The sequence below is a fragment of the Arctopsyche grandis genome, chromosome 10, assembly GCF_051622035.1.
Source record: "Arctopsyche grandis isolate Sample6627 chromosome 10, ASM5162203v2, whole genome shotgun sequence".
Classification (NCBI taxonomy): domain Eukaryota; kingdom Metazoa; phylum Arthropoda; class Insecta; order Trichoptera; family Hydropsychidae; genus Arctopsyche; species Arctopsyche grandis.
This window is the reverse complement of record NC_135364.1, coordinates 16,352,672-16,376,192: the sequence shown is the minus strand read 5'-3', so window position 1 is coordinate 16,376,192 and position 23,521 is coordinate 16,352,672. Positions and strand designations below refer to the sequence as shown.

Sequence of the window (23,521 nt, the reverse complement as noted above, 5' to 3'; positions counted from 1 at the left end):
CCCCCTTTGACTCCTGGCATGCACTGATTTCGGTCCCAGTCCGCCACTGTACATATATGTGAACATTTGGATACGTACGTACGTACGTACAATGGAGATAATTTAAATAAACTTCTTCGGACTTAAATATCTATATGTAATATAATATGTATAAATGGTATGTACCTATTTTGTTTATAAAATAGTATGTAGTAAGCTATGTGGCAAGCAATTGGTCCAAAAAATATATGTATATAGTCGATGCGTTAATTAAAAGTATGCAAATTTTGATTAAAAATATTGTAATCGAATAATCGCACAAAGAAGGAAAAATATGAGTTTTGTTGATTTTATGCATTCGTATTAAGTATTGTTTTCAATCTTTAAAATGGTGTGTATTTTTAGAAAATACAATTATTGAATAAACATGTAACCTTTCTCAATCGATGGCGAATGGAATGCTCGATGAACGCTTCATTTTTTAACCATATTGAGGAATTGAGGAATTTACCATAGTAAAACCATTTGCATATATGTAAATATTCGCATTTATTGTATATATATATATGTAATTTAGAACTAGATAGCTACAATAATTAATTTGTCACTTTATATTGTATCTAAAAAATCCGTTAATGTATTTTTTAAATATAATGCTAAGAGCTTTTTTCGTAAAATAATCATTTTAATAATAATACTAATAATATTTTTTATTCCAGGTGATAAGGAAAATAGTGCAATTCCTATCGTCCATATAAACAATATATAGATAATACAAATTATCCACTAAATATAATAATAAAAAATCATTAATTAATCAATTGATAAATAATTTATGGTGTAGCAGTTCTATCCATAGAATATACAGTGATGAATAGAATTGAGTAGTCGCGGCAGCAAGAGTATAATTTTTTAAAAGTTTTATTTTTATTCAAATTAGGGAAAACATTGGCCGTGCGTAATAAACATAAATTCTCTGAAATTATTTAGAGCCTTTTATGCCTTCGATGGTGCCCAGTTTATTATTTACCGATAGCAATATATAGGTCTTTTACCGAGAGTTGGCGCGAACAAAAGCGCTTGTATAGTGTCGGTCAGTCAGTGAATAGGTGTGTAGCAGTGGCGTGCGGTGAAATTCTCTCTCTTTTTGTCGTACAGCCTTACTTAATGTGCGCGAGCAGGATACAAGAGGAACAGGCTGTTTTTTATTTCATTTAATTTTACCGCACGCCACTGGTGTTTTTTAGTATGCTGTCACACTGCATTCAATAATAAAAAGACGCTCTGTCCCTTTCGCGCACTTCTGTGTGAGTACTAGAACGCGCCAACTCTCAGTAACAGACCGGTACTAGTGTATTATTTTAATTCATGAAAACATTGCACATCTATTTCATCGACTTATGTACTCATATTATTATTCTGTTTAATTTTACTCAAATCAATAAAGGCACATGAGTCGATTAAAACTTTTTTGGCGTCATGATAGCACATAAACTGAAAATTATATTTGAGTTGGCAGTAGTGCATTAGACATATTTGTGTACATTGGCTAACCTGTCCGCCAACTGTCATTGCACTTGCCGAGCGTCGGTTGTTGTTGCGGTCTTTTCCCTGAAAATTAACCGTCTAAAATTTTTAGAATGACAGGTAAATAACAATATAAAGATTTTTAAACAATTTTCATTTCTTTCTGTAGGATAATTGTAAAATAAATAGACAGTGATTCAAAATGAATTTGTTCGATTTCTGACTTACTATAAAATGTACATGTACAGATTTAATGCATTACCGTAATATTAGGTGATGAGTTGGCTGATTCTAACGATGAATCCCAAGACATGTCCTTATCAATAGAGGAACAAACCACCATTAAGAGCGAACTTGATGGTACTTAACAATTGCACTATTTCTGATATTATTGAATACATATATGTATAGTATCATTTTAGACACTTGCATTTCGTTTCAGATTTACATGATATAAAACCAAATATAGATGACTTGGATTATGATAATCAAGAAAACGATCGAATGGTAAATTTTTTAGTCGATGATGAAGATAGAATTATACATGAATATGAGGACGACAATAAAGATTTTAATTTGATGGCACATCATAGTAGTGATAGACGTATGTCAAGTGAAAAGGAAAAAGAAAAGAAATCTAAAAGAGAGGTTGAAGAAGAAGAAAGAGAAAAAATGCAGTGAGTATTAAATATAATAAAAAATTTTGTTCAAATGTTGATCATTTTTACTAATATATACATATATGTGTATATATATTTCAGGGTTTTAGTTTCTAATTTCACCGAAGAACAACTAAACAGATATGAAATGTACAGACGAGCTGCATTTCCAAAAGCTTCTGTGAAAAGATTGATGCAAACAATAACTGGAAGTTCTGTTGGACAAAATGTCGTTATAGCCATGTCAGGAATCGCTAAAGTTTTTGTTGGTGAAATTGTCGAAGAAGGTAATTATGTAATTAAATTGAATTATTGTAATCTACATATTTGTTTTATTGTTTGTTGGCATATATGTATTTTTGTTTTAGCTTTAGATGTTTTGGAACAATCTGGTGAAACAGGTCCTCTCCAACCAAAACACCTTCGAGAAGCTGTAAGACGACTTCGAAATAGTCAGATAATACCATCAAGAAAAGCCCACAGAACTATGTTTATTTCTTAAATTTCCACCGAACGATTAATATTATATATTGTAATTTCATCATACAGTTTTAACGTGGGTATTTCACTTAATAATTCAAATAAAGTTTCATATTTCTTTTGTAGTTTTTTTTTTATTAGAAAATAGTTGTCGAGTGATCTAAAATCCCACACATGCTAAATCATCATATAAAATTACACAATCAATAAAAGACAATTCGCAGAATTAAAACTTTTTGCATATCGGCACATTTTCTAAAATCATAGCACCACAGTTGTGCACAATTCACCATAAGAATAGAATCAAATTAATTAAATAACACAATGGCTTATTCAGTTTATGGATATTTATTTATTTTATTGAATTTATTTCAATCAAAAGAATTCGTTTGTGAAGATACAGATAATTCAATTGAAAATTTGTATAGAACTCGTCAATATGACACAGTTTTACAAGAAGACTATGTAGGTGATTTGCATTGGGAAAAATTTAAAGTAAGTTAAAATTCTTCTGATAATTAAAAGATATATTTTAATAGAATTTATTACAAGCCATTAATTTTCATTTATAGAGAGAATTTAACAAATCTTACGCCAGTACTATTCATGAAAACAAAGCTCGTGCTGTGTGGTATGAAAACTTAGCTGCAATAAAACATCACAATTCTTTAAATCACACATTTCAACTGCGTGAAAATCATTTCAGTGACATGGTAAATATCGTGTTTGGTTTTATTAATACATAAATACAATATAGTAGTTTTAAAAATCAATATCATACAGACTCTTCGACAATATTTGAGGACAATTGTAAAATTAGTGAAATCCGAAGAGCACACACACAATGAAACACTACCAGAACATTTAAGGAAACATGACATAATAATACCACCCGAGGTAATTGTAAATATGTGTATGTATGTACAGTGTGATTTTTGTAAAAAAAAATGACCAGAAATCGCATCTTGTTAAGCTTTTTATTCATTTTAATACCATCGATACAGCATTGAACATACACTATTGCTTAATTTTTTGGTCGTTGATTATCAATTATCAATGAACGATTTCTTTAGCAACGATAATATGTGCTAAAACACTGTTCCGTTGTGTTCATCCACAAAAAACGCACTATGCAGTACATATTTTTTAGACATAAAAGTTTCAATATCCGCTCAATCGATACGTTTTATGTACATAGATAGATTGGCGGAATTCTGGATTTAAACCTGATATTCCAAGTCAGCGAAGATGTGGGGCATGCTATGCTTTTACTATAGCTCACGCTGTTCAGGCTCAATTGCTCATAGCTAAAGGTGTTTGGGAACCTTTGAGGTTTGATAAAATTGCTTTTCAATACAAATTATATATGCATATAATGTGACTATTTTCACAATTCATTTGATTTATTTCTAGTGAACAACAAATAGTAGATTGTAGCGGTCATTGGGGAAATTATGGATGTGGAGGTGGATCGTTGCGGGGTGCTTTACGTTACTTAGAAGCTTACGGTGCCATGTCTTATAAAGACTATCCATACGAAGCCAAGGTTATTAATAATAATTGCTATGTTGTAAAACAATAGTACAACGCCAAATCCATGAATGTGCAAAATCAGGCATTTTTATTTTTCACCTATGAATACTAATATACATATTATGTATGTACTTAAACCAATACTGTGTACATTTAAATTTATTGAAGAGGTTTTGAACAGTAGGAATAAATTATGCCAATACTAGAAAATTGCTTGTATAAAATAGAAATTAGATAATTCACATCATTCTCATCTCGATTATCTTAAAAGGTTGATTATGCACATTCAGTGTTTTGGCATTGAAATGACGGTTTATTAAAGTTATAATGCATACAGAAGAGCAAATGTCGTTGGGATAAACGTCGAGTACGAGCTAAAGTTACATCATGGGGATTGAGTCCACGGGGTGATGAAGCTGCATTAGAACGTGCTGTTGCTCTCTTGGGACCCATAGGTGTATCCATCAATGCAGCTCCACGTACCTTTCAGTTGTACCAGTAAGTATAATTATACATACATATTTCAAATAATCACTATGTTGTATAGTTATGAGTGGTTTTTTTTAATTGAATTTTAGCTCTGGAGTTTATGATGATCATACTTGTTCAAATAAAAGCGTAAACCATGCAGTTTTAATTGTGGGCTACAGTCGTACTTATTGGATTCTTCTCAATTGGTGGGGAAAACATTGGGGAGAAAAAGGATATATGAAGTATAATATTATATTTTCAGATGTTTTTGATTTTTTTTTGTATTAATTATACTGATACAAAACGAAAAAATATTTTTTTAGATTGAAGAAAGGACATAATCGTTGTGGAATTGCAAATTATGCTGCGTATGTTGTAATGGATGATAAGAAAATATAAACATTAATAAAAGTAATGAAACTTAAATAAATTGTTTTGCTTATATCAAATTTGAATTTTTAAAATAAAAATCACGTTGAAGTTACATACATGTATCCTTCCAACAACATCTGCAAATAATTTTATGTACTTCCAATACATCTCTCTTTCCCCACTCCTTTGTGATCGTCCAAATAATAAAGTAATATGATAGGTAAATAGGAAAACCAAATCCTCAAAAGAATTTTATCTATAGTAAGAAAGCGAGGTCATAATAATTGCGAGCTTTTTTCAGAAAAAAACCAGGAAATTTCGAGTGGGAATAAATTATATTGGGATAAAACAAACAAAAAATGTTGATTTTATGGGGGATGAACGAATGAGACGACTGGCATGTTGATGCACGTGCTTTATTTATGATAGCTGAAAGCAGGGTGAGGTAGCTACTCTGAACACAGCCGAGTTGGTCCCCACTCGCAGGAAGGTGACCAAACTCGACCATGTCGTAAAGTGAGCCGCCACAATTTAAATAACACTTCTTTCACAACCGTGACAATTTTCTTCATACCTTGCCTTACGATTGCAATTCAGTAAAAATTTTGGCTCTTATTTGGTACTTGTTTAGTAGTGTGGCTCGCGCGTCGCTGCGACAATTTAAGGCGTCATGTTTCGACGCCTTTTTATCAGATGGCGCAGTGACGCATAATTTTCAAATTTATTCCTACCTTATAGTGGAAATATAGACATATCTTATAGAATAGTAAGAGAACGCGTCCGTCTAGCTTCGTTCACCAGATAAACTCAAACAGATATGAGTCCATAAAGTTCTGATTCGTTCCTCGTCTCTTATTTTCAAGTGGGAGTCACACTACTAAATAAGTACCCATATTTACAAGCCTTTTCTATCATTCACTTCTGGTTATGTTTAAGTAACGACAATAGAAATTCCGTCTTAAAGCATATATTGATATTTCCGAATTTTCCATATCCAGTTCCGATATTGCAACCTGTGGTTGCTATTTAGGAACTGGTTATGGAAAAATTCGTAAATATCGGGTGTATATGTATATCGGTAGTGTTGACGTAGCCATTCACATAAATAATGGTATAAAATAAAACAATATTTTCATAATAACGCTCAGCTTCTAATGGTGGTCATGAAATTGTCTCCTAGTCGATCAGATAACTTTTAAGGATTCCCATCGTAAAGCTTCAAGGTATAATAGCGTAATATGGTAAACGGACTACTAATCATATGTGAACTAGTCACAGGACAACCGGTCGCTCTAGATCGGTCACACGTGATCACCCGTCACACTAAAACTGGTCACACCCTTAAATCGGTCACGAGAAAACTGGTTGACCGATTTTAAGGTGTGACCAGTTTTAGGGTGTGACCAGTTTTAGTGTGACGGGTGATCACGTGTGACCGATCTAGAGCGACCCATTGTCCTGTGACCGGTTCACATTTGACTAGTAATCACCGAACCCATAATATTATAAGTAACCTAAAAAAGTTGAAAGGTGGCAGCACTGTATTAAGTGTCAAACAGACAGACACGTGCGTCGCCATGGGTTTAAAGCGAGGGATAAAACGGTCTCACAGGTCACCAGCTGCAATTGCTGCAGCCGCAGATTCTGATGACGGTATTAAAATTCACCATCAATTTACTCTCCAAATATATTTTCCTCCATAGGATTAATTAATATAATTCTGCATACCTAACCTAAAATATATATAGCTGTACCGCGTTTTTATAATCTCTATGAATACTTAATCATTTCAGAATTAGAATCTCAAAAAGATCTGGATCCCAAGGAATTCGCCAATTCTTTACATAAATTAAAAGACACCGATCCAGAATTTTACAACTTTTTAGAAGAGAACGACCGAAAACTTTTAAATTTCAGAGTCGATTCCGACGATGACGGCGATAATGACGATCAAAATGGATCGGACAGCGAGAATGTTCATGTGCCTGATGCAAAATTGCAAGAAGAAAGCGAAGATAGTGATTTTGAGGTAAAATATACTTTGATTATCACCATTAAATTTATTTATTGAATCAAAACTATAAAAAAGACCCATTCATTTTTTAGGATGAAAACCAAGTCACATCTTCAAATAAATTAACGATGAAAATGATAACTCAATGGCAAACGGAATTGCAATCTACGGTCAAAATAGAATTATCGACAATTTCAAACGTTGTCAAAGCCTTTCACGCAGCTCTTTTGAGAGTCACTGCTACAGAAGGCGATGATACAAAATCCGAATTCATAGTAGAAGGTAAATATAATATTCATTTAAATAAGCTCACTTATGTTCACAATGTAATTAAAACTGTCTTTTTAGGATCTGGCGTGTTCAACGCGGTCATTCAGATGTGTGTGCTATATTTAAAACCGGCACTCAAAAAAGTACTCCGTTTGCAAACATCAGATAGAAATCCACAAAAGAGCAAGCGATGGATCAAAGTAAAGGGTCTCTTGAAGATGTATTTCCTTGATATAATCAAACTTTTAGGTGGCGTAACATCAACAAACATATTAAACGTTCTGCTAAAACACTTGCATCAAATGTCAACGTTCTTTGGATGTTTCCCATCGTTGGCCAAAGTTTTATTCAAGCGGTTGACATACTTATGGAGCACATCCGAAGAAACCGTCAGGGTTTTAGCATTCTTGTGTATATTGCGGGTAACGTCAAACAACCAGGCACTACTGTTGGACAACGTCTTAAAGATGATGTACATGACATATGTAAAGAACAGTAAATTCGTCAGTCCGACCACACTCCCAGGGATATCCTTCATGAGGCGGTCACTAATTGAAATGCTCGCTTTAGATGTGAACGTTTCATATCATCACGTATTTTTGTATGTCCGGCAATTGGCCATCCATCTGAGGAATGCTATAGTACTGCACAAGAAGGAGAACATTCAAGTGGTTTACAATTGGCAGTTCGTAAACTCATTGCAGTTATGGGCTGAATTATTTGCCGCGACAAAATCAAAACCCCAACTCCAAACATTAACGTACCCGTTGGTTATGATTATAACAAACACCATTAAACTGATTCCAACGGCTCAATATTACCCATTGAGATTTCATTGTGTTAAAATATTGATAAATCTGTCGAGGGATGCCGATATTTACATTCCGATTATGCCGTATTTGTTAGAAGTAAGTTCTATTGAATTTTTCCTTTTGTTTATGTGCCATATTTTTTTGTATTAATTACTAATACATTCAATATTTTAGGTTCTGACGTCGTACGATTTTTCCAAGAAGCATAAGAAAGTATCGATGAAACCAATGAACTTTGCTTGTATTCTTCGACTGTCCAAATCGCATTTAAGCGAAAATGGATTCAAAGATGCTGTCATCGAGAATATTTATATGCTCTTATTAGAAACGTTGAGTTTGTATTCTCATACAATATCTTTCCCCGATACAACCATTATGCCTTTGTTGCAGGTAAGTTGTTGAATTACTTTAAGATTTTTCGAAGCCATTGCTATATGCAGGCCCGACCCGAGGGTGTGTGGCGCCCCCCTCCCTCCCTTTAAATTTTTAAACGATAAATTTCATTTAAGTTCTTGAAATTTTGTATTGAAGACAAATATATTAAGACAAAAAAAAATTAATTTTAATTTTTTATTCAAAACAGGCACGTTTAATGTATAAAATACGGATAATAATGAAGACATTAATTTATATTCAACAATGAATTAAAGAATTTTATGTGACGTTTCTTCTTTCGAATATGATTGGTTAAGATATTTAATTTCATGAAGTAAATTCATCCCTTTTATATACATATATACAATTCTCATTCCCATTTGTCGGAAAAACGCAGGTAGCGAACACGTTTGAAATTATTGCGTTGCAATGACGTTTATTGCGTTGCAATGTTTCCGTTCCCGGTTTTTTGTCACAGTAATCGTCCCGGACATGCATTGTAATTGGTTCAGTGGTTTAGGAGCCTATTCGAGACACACCCAAGTCAGACAGACATTCATTTTTATATATAGATATGTATATATACATACATATGTATGTTTCAGCGTTATTTTATATAAAATACAATTCCAAATTACTATTTGTACCGACGACAATTTGCTGTTTTACAAGTTTTATTCGTGAGTCGTCGATATTTGACAAGTCAACTTCCTGCGTTCCCCGTGAATTATAATATTTTACAATCAGTATTGTTACTTTGAGTAGAAAAATTACGTTGAATATAGAATGTTTTATAAGTTCAAATCAAAAAAAGAAAAATGGGGGCGCCTCGCAGAGCCCCTAGTCTATGGCGCCCTAGGCACGTGTCTAGTCGGCTGCACTTTCGAGCTGGCCCTGACTATGTAGTGTCTTATGCAAACTAGTCCAATGAAAATAAAATTTCAAAACTACAAAATGTTTTAAGTGTAAAATATAATTGTATTTATTTTACATTATGTATTTCTTTCATTTCAGTTGAAACAATTTTTGAAGTCATGTTCAGTGGCCAATTACTCGCGAAAAATCCGTCTCGTCGTAGATAAGATTGAAGAAAACAGTAAGTTTATAGAGACTCAGCGTAAAAAAGTTACGTTTCAACTGCGAGACATCGAGGCAATTAAAGCGTGGGAAACGAATATTCAGAATCTTGGAACGCCAATGCAAACTTATTACGATAACTTGAGAAAGATAAGCAACATACAGAAGAAGAAGAGCGTTACAAAGAACAGCGACTTGGCCGATAACCTGCCGACTATTAAAAGAAAACCACCATCTGCTGATAGAAAACCAGCATCGAAAGACGTCGAATTGTTCCCGTCTGACAGTGAAGGCGAATTCTTTATGGAAGACGAGGAAGACATGCCGAAGCCACCTAAGAAAAAGTCCAAGAAGGCAGACAAGGTTAAATCTAAATCCAAGAAGGCAGTCGACGATGAATCAGAAACAATTGACAATGAAGCAGAAGATAAGGACGACGAATTGGAAGATTTTAATTTAGTTGATTGGTAATATTATAATGTTAAAAAATCTATAAGTGGCTGAATAAAAAAAAATAAAAAATTTTATAGTGTATTTCATTTATTTTCTATACTACATTCAAGACTTGTCGGATAAATAACTGCCGGATGTTGATTAAAAATGGTCAATAGTGGTTGTTTTGATTATCATCTATTTATTTGTGGAGTAGATACTGATACTTATGTTATGATAATTAAAATAAAAAATCGAATATTCTCAAAGTAATAAATTATATTATAGTTCACATATATCATACATTCAATACAATCGTTAATGCTCGTTACAATATTACACAACAAATGTAAAGAACAGTAATTATCTTAAAAGTATAATGCTGGCAAACATTTAGAAAATATTTTACATTTTATATATTGAGCAAATTACAAAAAACAAAGCTTTTACAATTTTAATATGCGACCCACGAACGACTCAAATTGAATCAAAATATCATTAATATCAATATCAGTCGTAGGTTTACAATTAAAGACGACACGGTTCATTTTCATGACAATTTTTGCCATTTAAGAGTCGCATACGTTGCATGTGAGCTATAGTATATCTGGAAAAACGTTTTTTTTAATAGAAAATTACAAAATGATCTACCATCTCAAACTACGATTTGCTAATAAAAGAAGGCTTCCTGCGTTTTGTGCTCATTCTTTCACATTTACAAAAAATGTTCTTTTCATCTCTCAAATTAACTTCAAAGGTAACTCTCGGGGCGGTGTGACCAAATTTACACATTTGATCCGACAATCCCTCGACCCAAGGGGTGTGATGTTACAACTAGCTGATTCTGCATAGGACTATGAAAAATGTGCACCTTTCGACACAATTTAAGATATTCTTACTAATTTTACTACTAAGAATCTTCATACTGAAAGGGAAACTATGCTTAGTTCGTGTGCTTCAATAAATAATGCAGTCGATATAAACAGAGTGGATGGGCATACATACGTAAAATATGTATGTATATATATTTATAGCTAGATTCAAAATTAAATAAGTTTGATTATGATACATTTAATATTCATTATATATTTAAACGCTGCTCAAGAGTAGATAGATGCCTCACGCACTCGGGAATGTCTCTGGGCCCATGCGAGGTCATTGCGACAGTGATATTTATAGTTAATGTAAACCTAATTCTAAACAAAAAATCCAGCAACTGAAAATTACTTCATCAAGAAGCAAACTAATTCTTGTGGTGCCGACACAGCAGAGTTTTTGGTCCAATTTATTGTTCTGGATTGCTGCTTGAAGAACACGCTTACCTTAGCTATAAGTGTCAGCCTATAGCAATGACCTCGGCTTGTGTGGATAATACTGATCAAATTAGAATGTTAAAATTAAATTGGAGAAAACAAGCCAAATGAATCCCAATAGAATACACACGCATATTCTAATTATTCCGATTCAAATGGAAGACACTTTGGAAGAAAAGCTATTGAAAAACATTCGCCGTATTTGTTAGAATAGAAGACAAAAAAGAAAAAAATTACAATAAATTTCGATGAGAAAAATTAGTTCAATATTATAAAGTTCCTGAACGATATAAAACGATACACAGAAATTCATTTTTAAAATACACTCGTCCATTCGTAATGCAAAATATTTTTGCCAAACTGATTTAGCAAATTTACTGTCAATACGATGATTAATTAACACATCAACGAGTAGTACTAATTAACCACAATTTTGATACACGCATGAAATTTTCTTATACACGAATATTTTATACAGATTTTACCTATCGTAATAATGTAATAAATGCGTATGTAATATTTTATCGCGTTTACTTTATTCGACAAATTTTTTCAAACCCATTACTAAATGTTAGTATGGACATTTTTTCATATGAATAAAGGAAAATATCCCTATTCAATAAGGAGATTCCTCATATACATATATATTATATATATATATATATATAGATACATATTTAATATTACATTAAATTTTAAATAAATACAAACTTAATCTGATAATATTTTATATGATATATATAAAAACATCAGTCCTATAAATGTAAAATAAAATTATCCATTAAATGATGCCTACATGAATATCGTAGTAAATGTGAATAGTACTAACGGGTATTTAACATACATTTTTTTCTAAAAAAACGAAAATTTTGTATTAAATATTCACATACAGGTATACTTTTATATAATTCACGCATCTATCTATTGTGCTACCGTCACTTCGTTCTAAATATTTTAGAACCATTCACATTTACAAAATTCAATTTTTCTATTCTTAGAATTAAAAAGTTAACATACAAATTCACACATACATGCTAACACGCTCGCGACATGTATACAGACAACATCCCACTTCGACATTCGAGATATTATTAAAAAAAAAAAGTAAAAATGTGACATCATGGAACATAAACATAAATACAGATGACAATATTAAATTCACGTTAATTATTGAAATGTATATATAACCTTTAAATTGTTGCTCTTTAAAAGTGCTGTTTATTAAATACAATGTTAATATTGAACAGTTTCAAGCAAGTACATTTACAACTTTTGTAGTAGAGTTTGTATTTTGATAAACGAAATAGAGTATTTTTTTTTTGGTTATTAATTTAGCTTGTATATGTATATGTATATGCTGAAGTTAACACTCTGCATTCGTAGAGATTGTATTTTATGAAAACGTTTTAATTTTTAAGCGGCCAATATGAAAAAAAGTATAGGTATATAAATGCACACATACAAAAGTTATCATATAAATGTTTTGCGTGTCTATTATATTATTTATAAATAATAATTTATCACTATATATGTATATATTTATTTTAGCAAGCATTATTATTAGGCAGTGGCCTAACCAAATAAAGCTTTTCGCCTTGTTTATTTGTGTAGATAGGAGCACGCTGATAGTGGGCGACGAGTTGTTCTAAAGTGTGAAATTTCCGCTGTCCGATGCAGTAAAGAGATCCTTCGACGTGTACTCTAAAGTGTTTATTACGACCCGGGGCTTTCAGTGACACCGAATAGTCACCCATCTAGAAACGAAACAAACAAATCGTAAGCATAATAAATATTAAAATGTATTGAAAAATAATTAATAACAATGAACTTACATTTGTTTCACTATCTCTAATTAGAAAATCTCCATCATGCCCATGTTGATTCAATAGAGAGTCACATTGCGTTCTTGAAATTTGACCATAGTACCAAGGTTTCCCTTGTAAAGCTGCTCCACTGGATAAAGTGCCTCCGGCGGAACGAGACATGGCATCACCACTACCACTGCCTTCACTAAAATCATTAAGACAAGCATCCATCTATCAGTTTCAAACTCATTGGATTATTGACATTTATTTTTAATGATTCAAAGAGAGGCTTCCCGAACTGACTTTTCTAAGATTATAGTCTAATAAAAAAAAAAAAAAATATATATATATATATATATATATATATATATATATATATATATATATATATATATTATTTCAGGCACTCCTTATGCAATTTCTGTTGTATGATAAGTACAATAACATTAACACAATCTATCTGACCTTACTGGGGAGCAATGATTGTTTTTAATTTGCGAGTGATTCAATTTAAAGTTTAAAGGAAATTTTTTCATAACTGTTAAATATTATAATATGAACAATGTATGCAACGTATAGTAGGGTCGGAAAATTTTGATTATCCGAATAAAACTTACTTATAAGGCTGTGTTAAATATTCAGAGAGCTCTTGCAGATAATTACGAGGAACGAGACCGACGTGTCCTTGACCGTTTCGCGCACGGAACCATTCTGGATCCGCAGCTGGTCTTTCTACTATTTCTAAACGATCTCCCTTTTCAAACGACAACTCTTGTTCGTTGCTTGCAGAAAATGAATACAAAGCCACCTGTGAACAAAATTGTCAATTTTTTTCATTCCATATTGTAAATAAGACTCAATTTACCACATAATTGGCGAAACTTTAATGCACCACGTTGGGTTTCAGTTTCGTTATATTATGCGATAGATTGAGCCCTATTTCATTTCAATTTAGAAAATCTAAAAGTTATCGTTAATCACCTTTTCACTTACCACAATGTCTAAAACACTCTCAGCCATTGCATATGTATGAACGGTTCCATCGTCTATATCTCCTTCTTCACTGGTGTAATTTGATGGAAACCTTGAAATAAGAAAATTGTATAAGACTAAGCATTTTGGCGGATGACTAACACTTGTCTGCAACAATAGCTTACAAGAATAATATAAATAGCAAAAAAAAAAAAAAAACCAACCATCCAGAGTTGCCTTGAGACTGTCCACGCCACCAGCCATCGTTACTCTTTTCTAGTATAAGAATCCTCGTTCCTTTGGTAAGAGACAGTTCATCTGGTTGTTGTGCTTGATAATTATATTTAACAATAGCAGTCCCGATGGCTTCGGCTGGATCTAAAGGAGGACGTCTAGTAGTGCCGCCTCCAGGTGAGCCTCCGCCCCTAGTCGGAGAACCGCTCATAGGTAAAGTTTTGGACCCAGACCCTTTCTTAACTTTCTTCTTAATACTACAAAGAATGAAATTTCATAAACACACTACAAAATCAAGTAAATATAAACAAAACCAACGCGCAAACATAAATCAAAAATACCTATCGAATAAGGAAGGCTTTTCTTTTTTGACGTAATTACTCGGAACGTATCCGGATTGGTTGCGTGCATTCTGCACTCGCCACCAGTGCTTAGAATCGTCCACCAACATGTAACGTTCATTTTTCCGCAGGTCTAATTCTTGTGAGCCTTGAGCGGCGTAGTCGTACTTGGCCACCACATAACAAGCGTCGTCCTGATTGGCTTTACCATGTCGCATATTAGCCATTAGAGAGGCGTGAGGAACGGGCAACGGTTTATTCGTCCAAACGTGATCGGGAACTGCACGAAGCGTTCGAGTTTCCAACATGACACGATTGCCACCGTCTGATGATGATCTCTTCTTCCCGTTTTATCGTGGAAAGCGTTCGACAAATCGGCAATATCTGTAATGTGAAAAATAACTCACGTTAAGTACGGTGAAATTATATTTGAAACAGAATATAAATAATAGACGAGTAGTTATTTTTCGATATGCAATGTCGATATTTAACTGATTGCAATACAATCATAGGTTGAAAAACGAAAAACACGAAGTAGAATCGTAATATCTTTTCAGTGATAAGAATTTTATTTTTAAGAGTGTATCTAGCAATAACATATTGTAATAATTCTATCGGATTAAGGATTTAAGCATGATCCATTTATATTTCGGTAGAATTACACATACTGACACAAGTGAGTCATCTGTGGTTGCTTTTGATTGTGATTCTAGCACAAGATTTGTCATCATAAGTGTCAGTTTTAGAACTTTTGAAATTACACTTTGTTCTCTTGAATTTGAGTATTGTTTTCTGTAATTTTCTCAGTCGATCTAATTTAGCATTTAAGATTAACGCCATAAAAGAAGATATTCGAGAGGCAAATAGAGATCTATGAAGCAATAAAGATTCATAAGTTTAAATGAAAAAATTATACATGTATCTGTCATAGCATCACACATTGCTTTCAAAGACACATATAGGCGACAAAAATTAATTAAAAATTTTAATCGTATATCCGAATTTTTTAAATCGAGGTAATTTTCATAGTGGAACGATTCCATACTGTGAATTCTAAAAACCCAATGGGGATGGAATAGTGAGCTATATTTGATTGAATTTTTCAACGAACAATATATATTATTAAACGTTCGCTTCGTTAATGAATACACTGTCCTTTTAATCGCTAACGACATTTACTAATTAGCCGGCCACCGTTCTGACGAGACAATAATAGAAAATTCGTCAAATTTCTATTATTATAACGAAACTCATTAGCGTCAAACTTCGAGATCGAAACGAAGGAAAATACAATATTTTTATTTGCACGATTCATTCATAAGCAATCGAAGAAAAAAACAAAATTTAATTATAAATATTCTTTTGTTTTGCGCGATTAATTTATAGCGAACCGAAGACAAAAACAAAATATGTAATAATTATAAATATTCTCTTGTTTTGCACCGAATGAATTATTCGCAACGAAGGTTTACTGTCAAACACAATTTCACCGCACTTTTGCAAGACACACCGATTACAACAGTGTGGGAAATTTAGCAATCACACATTGTTATTTTTTTTTTGTTTTATTTTAACAGCGCGATATAACGCGAAGAAACGGAGGACGAGAAAGCGAACGGGTGCAGAGCGTTTGAGAATTGAAAATCGAGTAAGCGAGCAGAGTGCAGCGAGCGGGGAGCGGGGTGCGGGGTGCGGGGTGTAGGGGCGGGGGCGTCACCAGCGGCGCGGATCGATCGAAGCCGAGCCTCCGCCTGTCACCCAAACCGACACGGACGCGGACGCGGACGCGGACACCGACACCAACACCAACACCGACACCAACACCGACACCGACACCGACACCGAATCCGCGGGGGGCGCGAGGGGGGCGGAGGCGCTTCGAGGGGGGGACCGGGGACTGACCAGGCGGGCGCGCGGCCGCAGCCGACTCGCTCGCCGGACCCGGCCTTCCTGCCAGACGCACACATTACCTCCTCTTCGCCACATCACACTTCCCCAGCTCCATCGCGACTACGGTCCGTAAATCTTCACTTCGTTCGGTGTTCGGTGTTCGATATTTTCTAATTCTACAATACATTGGCACTAATTCGTAGCGTGTGTACTTTATTTTTTTATCGCTGCAGGCACCCAACTAATTTTACTCCGATATTTCGAAATTCGAACGAGGAATTTTCAGCTTCGAGTCTCCACTCGTAAATACTATTTCGTTCGGCTTTGGCACTAAGTGTATCGCCAAACTGCCTAATGAAATTCTATGCCATCAAACATAGCACAAAACAGAGCCATTGTATAAATATATTACTTCTATGGATTAATCTTTCACATAACTGTCCATCTATTTCGATCGAGTCAATGCGCCGTCCACACACGATATCTGCAATATCTTCTATATCCAGTTCCTAAATAACAACCACAGATTGCAACATGGGAACTGGATATGGAAATATCCGGTCTCCGTCACGAGCCCGAAAACGCAAATATCGGAAGGCAAAGATCTTAAGTTGAAAGATCAAAAAAAAAGGGTGCATGGTAAACGGTACATACTCACTTAATTTGCGCGAGCAAGATACAACAGGAAACGCCTGTTCCTCTTGTTTCTGGCGTTTCACATTCGGGCCCGTAAGGTAGACCCGGAAATATCGTGTGTGGACGGCGCCAATATCGCCGCTGCGAATTTCATTGTTAGTGTAACTCCTCATCGACAGATTCATTTTCCGATAAAATACAATTGTTGTATCCATGGTACGAATTTTAAAATGCAGATTTTACTTTCCACAAAAAATAAATTAATACAAACCATTTGACAACTTGGTAGATTGGTTTCGTAAAAGACAAAAAAATTATGTAAATGCAAGACGACTACATCTTTTTTCTTTTCCTTTCTTATTTATTTGACCGACCAATCGCATTTTGGAGAGAGTTGACCTTTGGGTATTGACCCTAGGGTCCAAATTGTGATAGGAAAACTTTTAATAAGTAACTCTTCGCTGAAACCAGTTTATTATAAAGACAATTAAAAAATCTATGTTCAAATATGTACATACATACATACATATGTAGAACAAAAATTCCCAATTTTTCTCAATAATGTAACACAAAATGTGTTCAGTTAAAAAAATATAATTATTAAGCCAATAAGTATGTATATATATATATACATACTAGCTTACATATAATTTCAAATGAAATAATTATTACTATAATTAATTAAATTTAATTTAATGAACGTAAAATATTATCATTATAATTTTTAGATATTTTACAAACCTCCAGTTTGAAATGTGAATAATAGTGATTGAAAACTCTGTAAAACGTCTTGTAAAAACTAAATACGTTTAACTGAAAAGAAAAAAAAAAAACAAAATTTCCAGGAGGAAAGAAGAATTTATAGTTCATCAATTAAAATTACCAATCAAAAGAAAAACAGAAAAATACAAAACAAATCAAATAATTACACACATTTATAATAGTATTCTTTATCTATTCTTTAAGTCAAAAGCAATCCAAAATTTATGAAATATGATAATATTTTCAACAATCGAAATTACACTAAGAAATCGAGCATACAAAAAAATTTAAGTTTAATTTTCGTGTTATTCATTTATTAGTATATAAAGTCAACGAATTAATTCCATTTTGCAGATTCAGCTCGACATAATAAATTAACAAAACGTTCAAATTGATATCCTTTCACTTTATTACTCGCAGGAAAACAAAAACTGAAAAAAAAATTACAACCTCTCACAGCGTTTAAGAACAGTCTGCACATACTATGCATTTACAAGCGATTTCATTCAAATCCATGAAGTGTTTTTGTACAAAGATGGACATTTATGGTAAGCAATAAAATCCCTCGATAACGTTCATCAAACAGACAAAAAATTTTGTAATGAGAAATTTAGTGATTTTGCAACGTTGTGGAAAGATCTCACTGCACATGAAACACATACACATACGAAAAGAAATGGTCAATAGCAAAAACCAAATATTTTGATTGCCGATTTGATCGAAATACTTCACTAATATGCTCTTAATACGTTATTAAGCCATCTTTGGTAACATGTTGAGGCCACATCACACTCTTGAGGTAATTATATTGGAATTTATTTGAAATACGTTTAACAATAGATCATCTATAGCCGGTGTTTGCACTTGTATCATATCCAGTTATAAGCAATCTATATATATACATACACAATCTGACAGAAGTCAGTCCTGGATACAATACCAAAATAAGATACATTTTGAAAAATATATTAACAATGAATAATGTTCAATAAAAACAAAGTTAATAAATAAACGAACTTTATTTAACGTTTTAATGCCAAATAAATTTCAAAGAATAAATATGCAAACGTATATTAACGTGTAGATGAAAGCAAACATGCAACCAAAATATGGCATTACTAAATTTACAAAAAAAAAGAATATCAATGAATGTTTTTTTTTTGTTTTAATTTTTAGTAATTTCTCTAAGCAACATTTCCATGATAATAAATGACGATATAGTGTATGTATATGTTCCGCATCAATGCAAATAAATATTTTGCCATTAATATAGATAAATAGATATATTTCAAGACTGAAGAAAATTTAACATGTAAATTATTATTACAAACAAATTATAAATATGTAATAGTCATTATATCAAATCTACACTTTCCATTGAAAATACAAATATATTTTCAGGTTAATATTGCTTTCTCATTGAAGGTAGTTTATATAGAGTAATATTAGTTTTTTCATTTAAACTAAAAAGAATCAATGAAAATATAATAGTCATTTCATTCCGTCATATTGTTATATGTTAAAAATTAAAACCGTCTTGAGGACTTCCAGCATTGGGATCAAAATGGAAGTCAGTTTCGCCAATTTTAGGTGCAAGATTTACATTAACCTCCTGAAAACACACAATCAAAATATAAAAACAAACGTTTAAATAGAATAGTATGTACAAGCAAAAAAATCAACAATAAAGAATACTAACATCTGTATCGGCAAAGTACTGCTCAATAATTTCATAGGCTAATTTGTAAATATCAACATTTGGATGCGTCTGCAGAGCTTCAATTTTATCGAGGCCGCCACAATCTTCAATATAGCTGGCGATTGTGTCGACTTCTTTTCCGGCAACTTTTAACATATTATTGATGCCATCCAAAACCACCTACAAAAATAAGACAAGATTTGTTAAAACATATTCGCGTACAAATTAAGCCAATAAATAAATTAGAATGTCGACTTACACTAATTACTTGGGAGTCTTTACATTCTAGTAAGTCACAGAATGGCGCTATTACACCGGCATTGACAAGAGTAGCTACTTGTTCTTTGTTGCCGCTAATTGTTAAATTTGACACGGCCCATGCGGCTTCTTTTTTAGTTAAGAATTCTCCTTTCTTCAAATTGGTTATTATCAACGGAAGCAAACCAGCTTCAATGACGGCTTGAACTTGAGAGCGGTTGCCTGCCGTTATGTTCGAAAGGAACCAAACCGCTTCTTTGCAAATTTTTTCTTTCTGCAATAGTAACACGAGTCAGTATGATTTCAATTGACATAAATAATTACAATCATTGGCTTAAATTAATTTTACTTGATGTTCCAAAAGTGCTGGGAAGTGTGACAATGCATCACAGTCAAGTACGACTTGTGTCTGTTCGTCAGATCCAGTAACGATGTTTCCTACGGCTCTCAAAGCTGCTGTCTGCACTTTACTGTCTTTATGAGAAAGTAAAGGTATTAATTTTGGAACTATACCACAATCTATTACAAATTGAATTTGATCATTTCCGCCGTCAGTGAGATAGCTGATGGCCCATATGGTATCTATCAATATCTGAAAGATATATAATAATAGAATAAAATTATATTCAATCATAAACACCAAATTGAAAGATGAGTCAAAAATTATTAAATTTGAAATATTTTTTTATTATACAATTTACTGTTACCAAGCAGGCGAATCTTTACTCTATTAATTTGTAGCATATTTGTGATAATCATTGACTCACTCTACGTTAAATATTAACTGCAATACTTACATTCATATCTGTATGATTGATTAATACACATAAAGCAGGCAAAATATCCTTGATTGTGCTTTTGGATGGCGGAGGATCTTTATTTCTACAAAGATTTACAATGACCCACGTGATGTTTCTGAGAAATGATATGGGAATATCTGGACGAATAAAACTGAGCAGCGGAGGGACCACGCCAAGACTGATAACATAATCGCGCAGCAATGGCCCATCGCCGATGATGTTTCCGAGAGCCCAGACGGCCTGTTCGCAGACGTTCTGCTGCGTGGACATCAACAGGGATAAAAAGTGTGGTACAGCACCAGCTCGCACCACTTTATTCGTCTGCTCCGACGTGCCCGACGCGATATTGGTCAGAGCCCAGGTCGCCTCGAATTGAAGCGACGGGTTGTCGACTTCGAGGCACGCCACGAGCACGGGTAATATTCCGCTCTCGATCAGCTCATCGATTGGTGGATTTTTATCGGATGAGAGTAATTTGCGCGCGGCTTGGACAGCTGCCAGCTGTGCATCGGGTTTGTCCACTCGGGCGGCATCGGCCACTAATTGCACTAGGTTGGTCGAAGCAATTCCTCGCTCGACATCTTCTTCGTCTGTGAGTTCTGAAGCGGGCACGTTGCGGCGCTTCTGCAACGTTTCGTCGCGTTTGTTTTTCCTGAGTTCTATTGTCACTTCATTTCTTCTCCTCCGCATTTCCTACAACGAAAGAAAATATACATTATTAAAGGTAATCGTGGAAACTAAATGTGATCATTCAACATAATGGTAGCCTTCGCAGTAATGATCGATGTCACGATGTGACGTTCGTTCTACTATTGAAAAGATTAGAGGTCAGTTTATTAAAAGTAAACGCTAGCTAAAGACGTTCCCATTTTAGAAATGTTGTAATTCGAAACAGAACTTCAATTTATATGTACGATAAGAGTGAGAATTTGGGGCGTGATTGTGACCTGATTGACCTACGTCATCAATTTTATTGGCTGCTAAAACTGTTTAGAGTTCAATATTGTTGATTACCTGCAATTAACGTTGTTTCGGTTTTATCCAGACAAAAAAGTATTAATTTGTTAGATCTTTGATAAATATACAAAAAAAAATTTATGTCCAAAGTGAAATTTCGTAAAACTGCACATCTTAAATGCATTGATTAGACTTTTTTAATTTTCAGGTGCCCAAACAATACTATTGAAGGCCGTAAAAGAAGCGAAGTGCGAGATTACTCAATTAAACCAAGATCTACATATTTCGATTCAAGTCCGTATGAAAGTTCAATCGAAATTAGTAGGTATTCTACAATGGACTAAAATTTGCACCGGTTAAAAGCTCAATGATTTGATTTTTCCGTCATTACCTGAACATTGGATGTCTATGAAACGATAACTACCCTACAATTAATAATATATTTAAAGTCGGGTGTTATCGACTCATAGTCTCAACTTCTTTTACCTAATCGTGTCATTTTAACCTAAATGGAATAGGAAACTTAGCAGATTGCGTCAATGGATACTGTTAAAATACGAATTTTGTATGAAAATTGAATAGTAAATGATATACAAAGTAAGCGGGAAAAACTGTACATCAAAAATTTAAACTCGGAAGGATACAAATTTCAACACTAAATTGTTTGATAATAATTTTGACATAGCAAAGCTCTTTAATGTACACAAACACACATGTAGAACTGAATGTACACGGCTAAAATTAAATCCTCATTTATGTGACCAGCCCGACGGACCTAGCTCACATTAAATTTCAAATCAGCACGGACTAAATACGAAGTTTCAATTTAAATTTTAACACATCCATCGTTTGATGATTTTTATATATCAAAAATGAAAGACATTTAACAATTACAAAGATTAATGTGGTCGTATTGATATCGAACAGAGCTCCGACTATTTCACCACAACGAACGAGTACTTTTACAAATGGGCCGGATCTTTTTGGCAATTACGTTTTTTTTTTTTTTTGATTAAACGATCCAACCCACATTTTTTCATTTCGCCTGAAATAAATACCCAAAACACGTGATTGATTTACATGATTTTCGTTGGCAGAAAATCACCGATGGTTAAAAATTGATATATTGGGGTCGGTCGCATTAGGCAGTACGAAGAATTAGATCGGAATTTGACAACAATTATATTCGAAACGCATAGCGAATTGTCAACATGAACCAATACTGTGACTAGGGAAGGGGAAGAGTGGTGAGGCGAGGGAGGGGAGGGGGGGGGGTTGGTGGTATCGAAGGTTAGTAGAGATGGGGGGTGGGGGGTGGTGTGGTGTGGTGGGGGGTCTCACATCTTGGTCTCGGCCCTTGTTCTTGAACACGTGCAGGCGGCCGCGACCGGCCTCCTGAGACGCCATGCTGATGAATCGACGGTGCGGTGTGGTTGTGGTGTGGCGAAAAGCCAACGAGGTGTCGGCCGAGTGCGCCCGGAGCTGGTCTCCACCGACGTGAGGGTCGGGCGTCGAGCGGCTTCGGCTGTGGCTTCGGCTGTGGCTTCGGCTCCGGCTCCGGTTTCGGCTTCGGCTTCGGCTTCGGCTTCGGCTTCGGCTGGCTTCCGAGTCGGCTTGTGGCTCCGCTCCGGCCGTCGCCTGAGACTCCCCTCGCCCCGCCCCGCCTCGTCCCGCCTCGCGCACCGTCACACGGAAGCGCTCGCCCTGGCAACACTCTCCGCGACCCCGTCTCTGGCAACACTCACAGGAAGCGCGCAATTCACCTCGATGATCGTCCGTTTCTCGCTTTTCAGCTGCCCCGCTGCTCTCGGCGCCGTTTTCAACTCACTCGAACTTCAAACGCCCCCTTAATT

The 23,521-nt window shown here is 34.4% G+C and overlaps 5 protein-coding genes across 8 annotated transcripts; 3 read left to right on the top strand and 2 right to left on the bottom strand.

The window, feature by feature from the left end:
• The first annotated feature begins 1,498 nt into the window (after window positions 1–1,498).
• Window positions 1,499–2,771, top strand: Taf11 (TATA-box binding protein associated factor 11). Its single transcript, XM_077439954.1, has 5 exons — window positions 1,499–1,626; window positions 1,780–1,866; window positions 1,949–2,183; window positions 2,268–2,452; window positions 2,534–2,771. Exons 1-5 carry the CDS (start codon window positions 1,620–1,622, stop codon window positions 2,665–2,667), a joined length of 648 nt encoding a protein of 215 aa, XP_077296080.1. The 5' UTR covers window positions 1,499–1,619; the 3' UTR covers window positions 2,668–2,771.
• A 137-nt stretch (window positions 2,772–2,908) lies between these two features.
• CtsL4 (Cathepsin L4) lies at window positions 2,909–5,071 on the top strand. Its single transcript, XM_077439953.1, has 8 exons — window positions 2,909–3,140; window positions 3,218–3,358; window positions 3,429–3,542; window positions 3,844–3,977; window positions 4,059–4,191; window positions 4,516–4,676; window positions 4,757–4,891; window positions 4,973–5,071. Exons 1-8 carry the CDS (start codon window positions 2,970–2,972, stop codon window positions 5,046–5,048), a joined length of 1,065 nt encoding a protein of 354 aa, XP_077296079.1. The 5' UTR covers window positions 2,909–2,969; the 3' UTR covers window positions 5,049–5,071.
• A 1,287-nt stretch (window positions 5,072–6,358) lies between these two features.
• Noc2 (Nucleolar complex protein 2) lies at window positions 6,359–10,102 on the top strand. Of its 2 annotated transcripts, XM_077439952.1 has the most exons (6): window positions 6,359–6,674; window positions 6,815–7,050; window positions 7,128–7,317; window positions 7,384–8,213; window positions 8,292–8,507; window positions 9,507–10,102. In XM_077439952.1, exons 1-6 carry the CDS (start codon window positions 6,599–6,601, stop codon window positions 10,038–10,040), a joined length of 2,082 nt encoding a protein of 693 aa, XP_077296078.1. In that variant the 5' UTR covers window positions 6,359–6,598; the 3' UTR covers window positions 10,041–10,102. The 2 variants fall into 2 exon arrangements, with proteins under 2 accessions (XP_077296078.1, XP_077296077.1); XM_077439951.1 differs by having other exon boundaries at window positions 6,566–6,674; window positions 7,128–8,213; window positions 9,507–10,101.
• A 1,925-nt stretch (window positions 10,103–12,027) lies between these two features.
• dock (SH2/SH3 adaptor protein dock) lies at window positions 12,028–16,623 on the bottom strand. 2 transcript variants are annotated; one of them, XM_077439949.1, is made up of 7 exons: window positions 16,569–16,620; window positions 14,667–15,050; window positions 14,316–14,582; window positions 14,113–14,203; window positions 13,737–13,927; window positions 13,147–13,324; window positions 12,028–13,068 (listed from the first exon to the last, which is right to left on the bottom strand). In XM_077439949.1, exons 2-7 carry the CDS (start codon window positions 14,972–14,974, stop codon window positions 12,859–12,861), a joined length of 1,245 nt encoding a protein of 414 aa, XP_077296075.1. In that variant the 5' UTR covers window positions 14,975–15,050; window positions 16,569–16,620; the 3' UTR covers window positions 12,028–12,858. The 2 variants fall into 2 exon arrangements, with proteins under 2 accessions (XP_077296075.1, XP_077296074.1); XM_077439948.1 differs by having other exon boundaries at window positions 12,636–13,068; window positions 14,101–14,203; window positions 16,569–16,623.
• Window positions 16,624–17,651: 1,028 nt separating this feature from the next.
• Kap-alpha3 (karyopherin alpha3) lies at window positions 17,652–23,521 on the bottom strand. 2 transcript variants are annotated; one of them, XM_077439880.1, is made up of 6 exons: window positions 23,010–23,521; window positions 20,709–21,404; window positions 20,261–20,503; window positions 19,913–20,185; window positions 19,654–19,833; window positions 17,652–19,566 (listed from the first exon to the last, which is right to left on the bottom strand). In XM_077439880.1, the coding sequence occupies exons 1-6, from the start codon at window positions 23,073–23,075 to the stop codon at window positions 19,474–19,476; spliced, it is 1,551 nt and encodes a 516-aa protein (XP_077296006.1). In that variant the 5' UTR covers window positions 23,076–23,521; the 3' UTR covers window positions 17,652–19,473. The 2 variants fall into 2 exon arrangements, with proteins under 2 accessions (XP_077296006.1, XP_077296007.1); XM_077439881.1 differs by having other exon boundaries at window positions 17,870–19,563.

What these genes read in the sequence shown, in the direction of transcription:
- Taf11 (XM_077439954.1), top strand. An exon ending in CATTAAGAGCGAACTTGATG is followed by an intron (nt 1,867 to 1,948) that starts GTACTTAACAAT and finishes ATTTCGTTTCAG; the next exon opens with ATTTACATGATATAAAACCA. An exon ending in TGGTGAAATTGTCGAAGAAG is followed by an intron (nt 2,453 to 2,533) that starts GTAATTATGTAA and finishes TTTTTGTTTTAG; the next exon opens with CTTTAGATGTTTTGGAACAA.
- CtsL4 (XM_077439953.1), top strand. Translation starts at nt 2,970, where the DNA reads ATGGCTTATTCAGTTTATGGATATTTATTTATTTTATTGAATTTATTT. An exon ending in AAAATCATTTCAGTGACATG is followed by an intron (nt 3,359 to 3,428) that starts GTAAATATCGTG and finishes AATATCATACAG; the next exon opens with ACTCTTCGACAATATTTGAG. An exon ending in GGAGAAAAAGGATATATGAA is followed by an intron (nt 4,892 to 4,972) that starts GTATAATATTAT and finishes ATATTTTTTTAG; the next exon opens with ATTGAAGAAAGGACATAATC.
- Noc2 (XM_077439951.1), top strand. Translation starts at nt 6,599, where the DNA reads ATGGGTTTAAAGCGAGGGATAAAACGGTCTCACAGGTCACCAGCTGCA. An exon ending in GCGAAGATAGTGATTTTGAG is followed by an intron (nt 7,051 to 7,127) that starts GTAAAATATACT and finishes TTCATTTTTTAG; the next exon opens with GATGAAAACCAAGTCACATC. An exon ending in CCATTATGCCTTTGTTGCAG is followed by an intron (nt 8,508 to 9,506) that starts GTAAGTTGTTGA and finishes CTTTCATTTCAG; the next exon opens with TTGAAACAATTTTTGAAGTC.
- dock (XM_077439948.1), bottom strand. Translation starts at nt 14,974, where the DNA reads ATGTTGGAAACTCGAACGCTTCGTGCAGTTCCCGATCACGTTTGGACG. An exon ending in AAGCCTTCCTTATTCGATAG is followed by an intron (nt 14,583 to 14,666) that starts GTATTTTTGATT and finishes CATTCTTTGTAG; the next exon opens with TATTAAGAAGAAAGTTAAGA. An exon ending in TCTCAAGGCAACTCTGGATG is followed by an intron (nt 14,204 to 14,315) that starts GTTGGTTTTTTT and finishes TCTTATTTCAAG; the next exon opens with GTTTCCATCAAATTACACCA.
- Kap-alpha3 (XM_077439880.1), bottom strand. Translation starts at nt 23,075, where the DNA reads ATGGCGTCTCAGGAGGCCGGTCGCGGCCGCCTGCACGTGTTCAAGAAC. An exon ending in ACAAGGGCCGAGACCAAGAT is followed by an intron (nt 21,405 to 23,009) that starts GTGAGACCCCCC and finishes CTTTCGTTGTAG; the next exon opens with GAAATGCGGAGGAGAAGAAA. An exon ending in TCAATCATACAGATATGAAT is followed by an intron (nt 20,504 to 20,708) that starts GTAAGTATTGCA and finishes TATATCTTTCAG; the next exon opens with ATATTGATAGATACCATATG.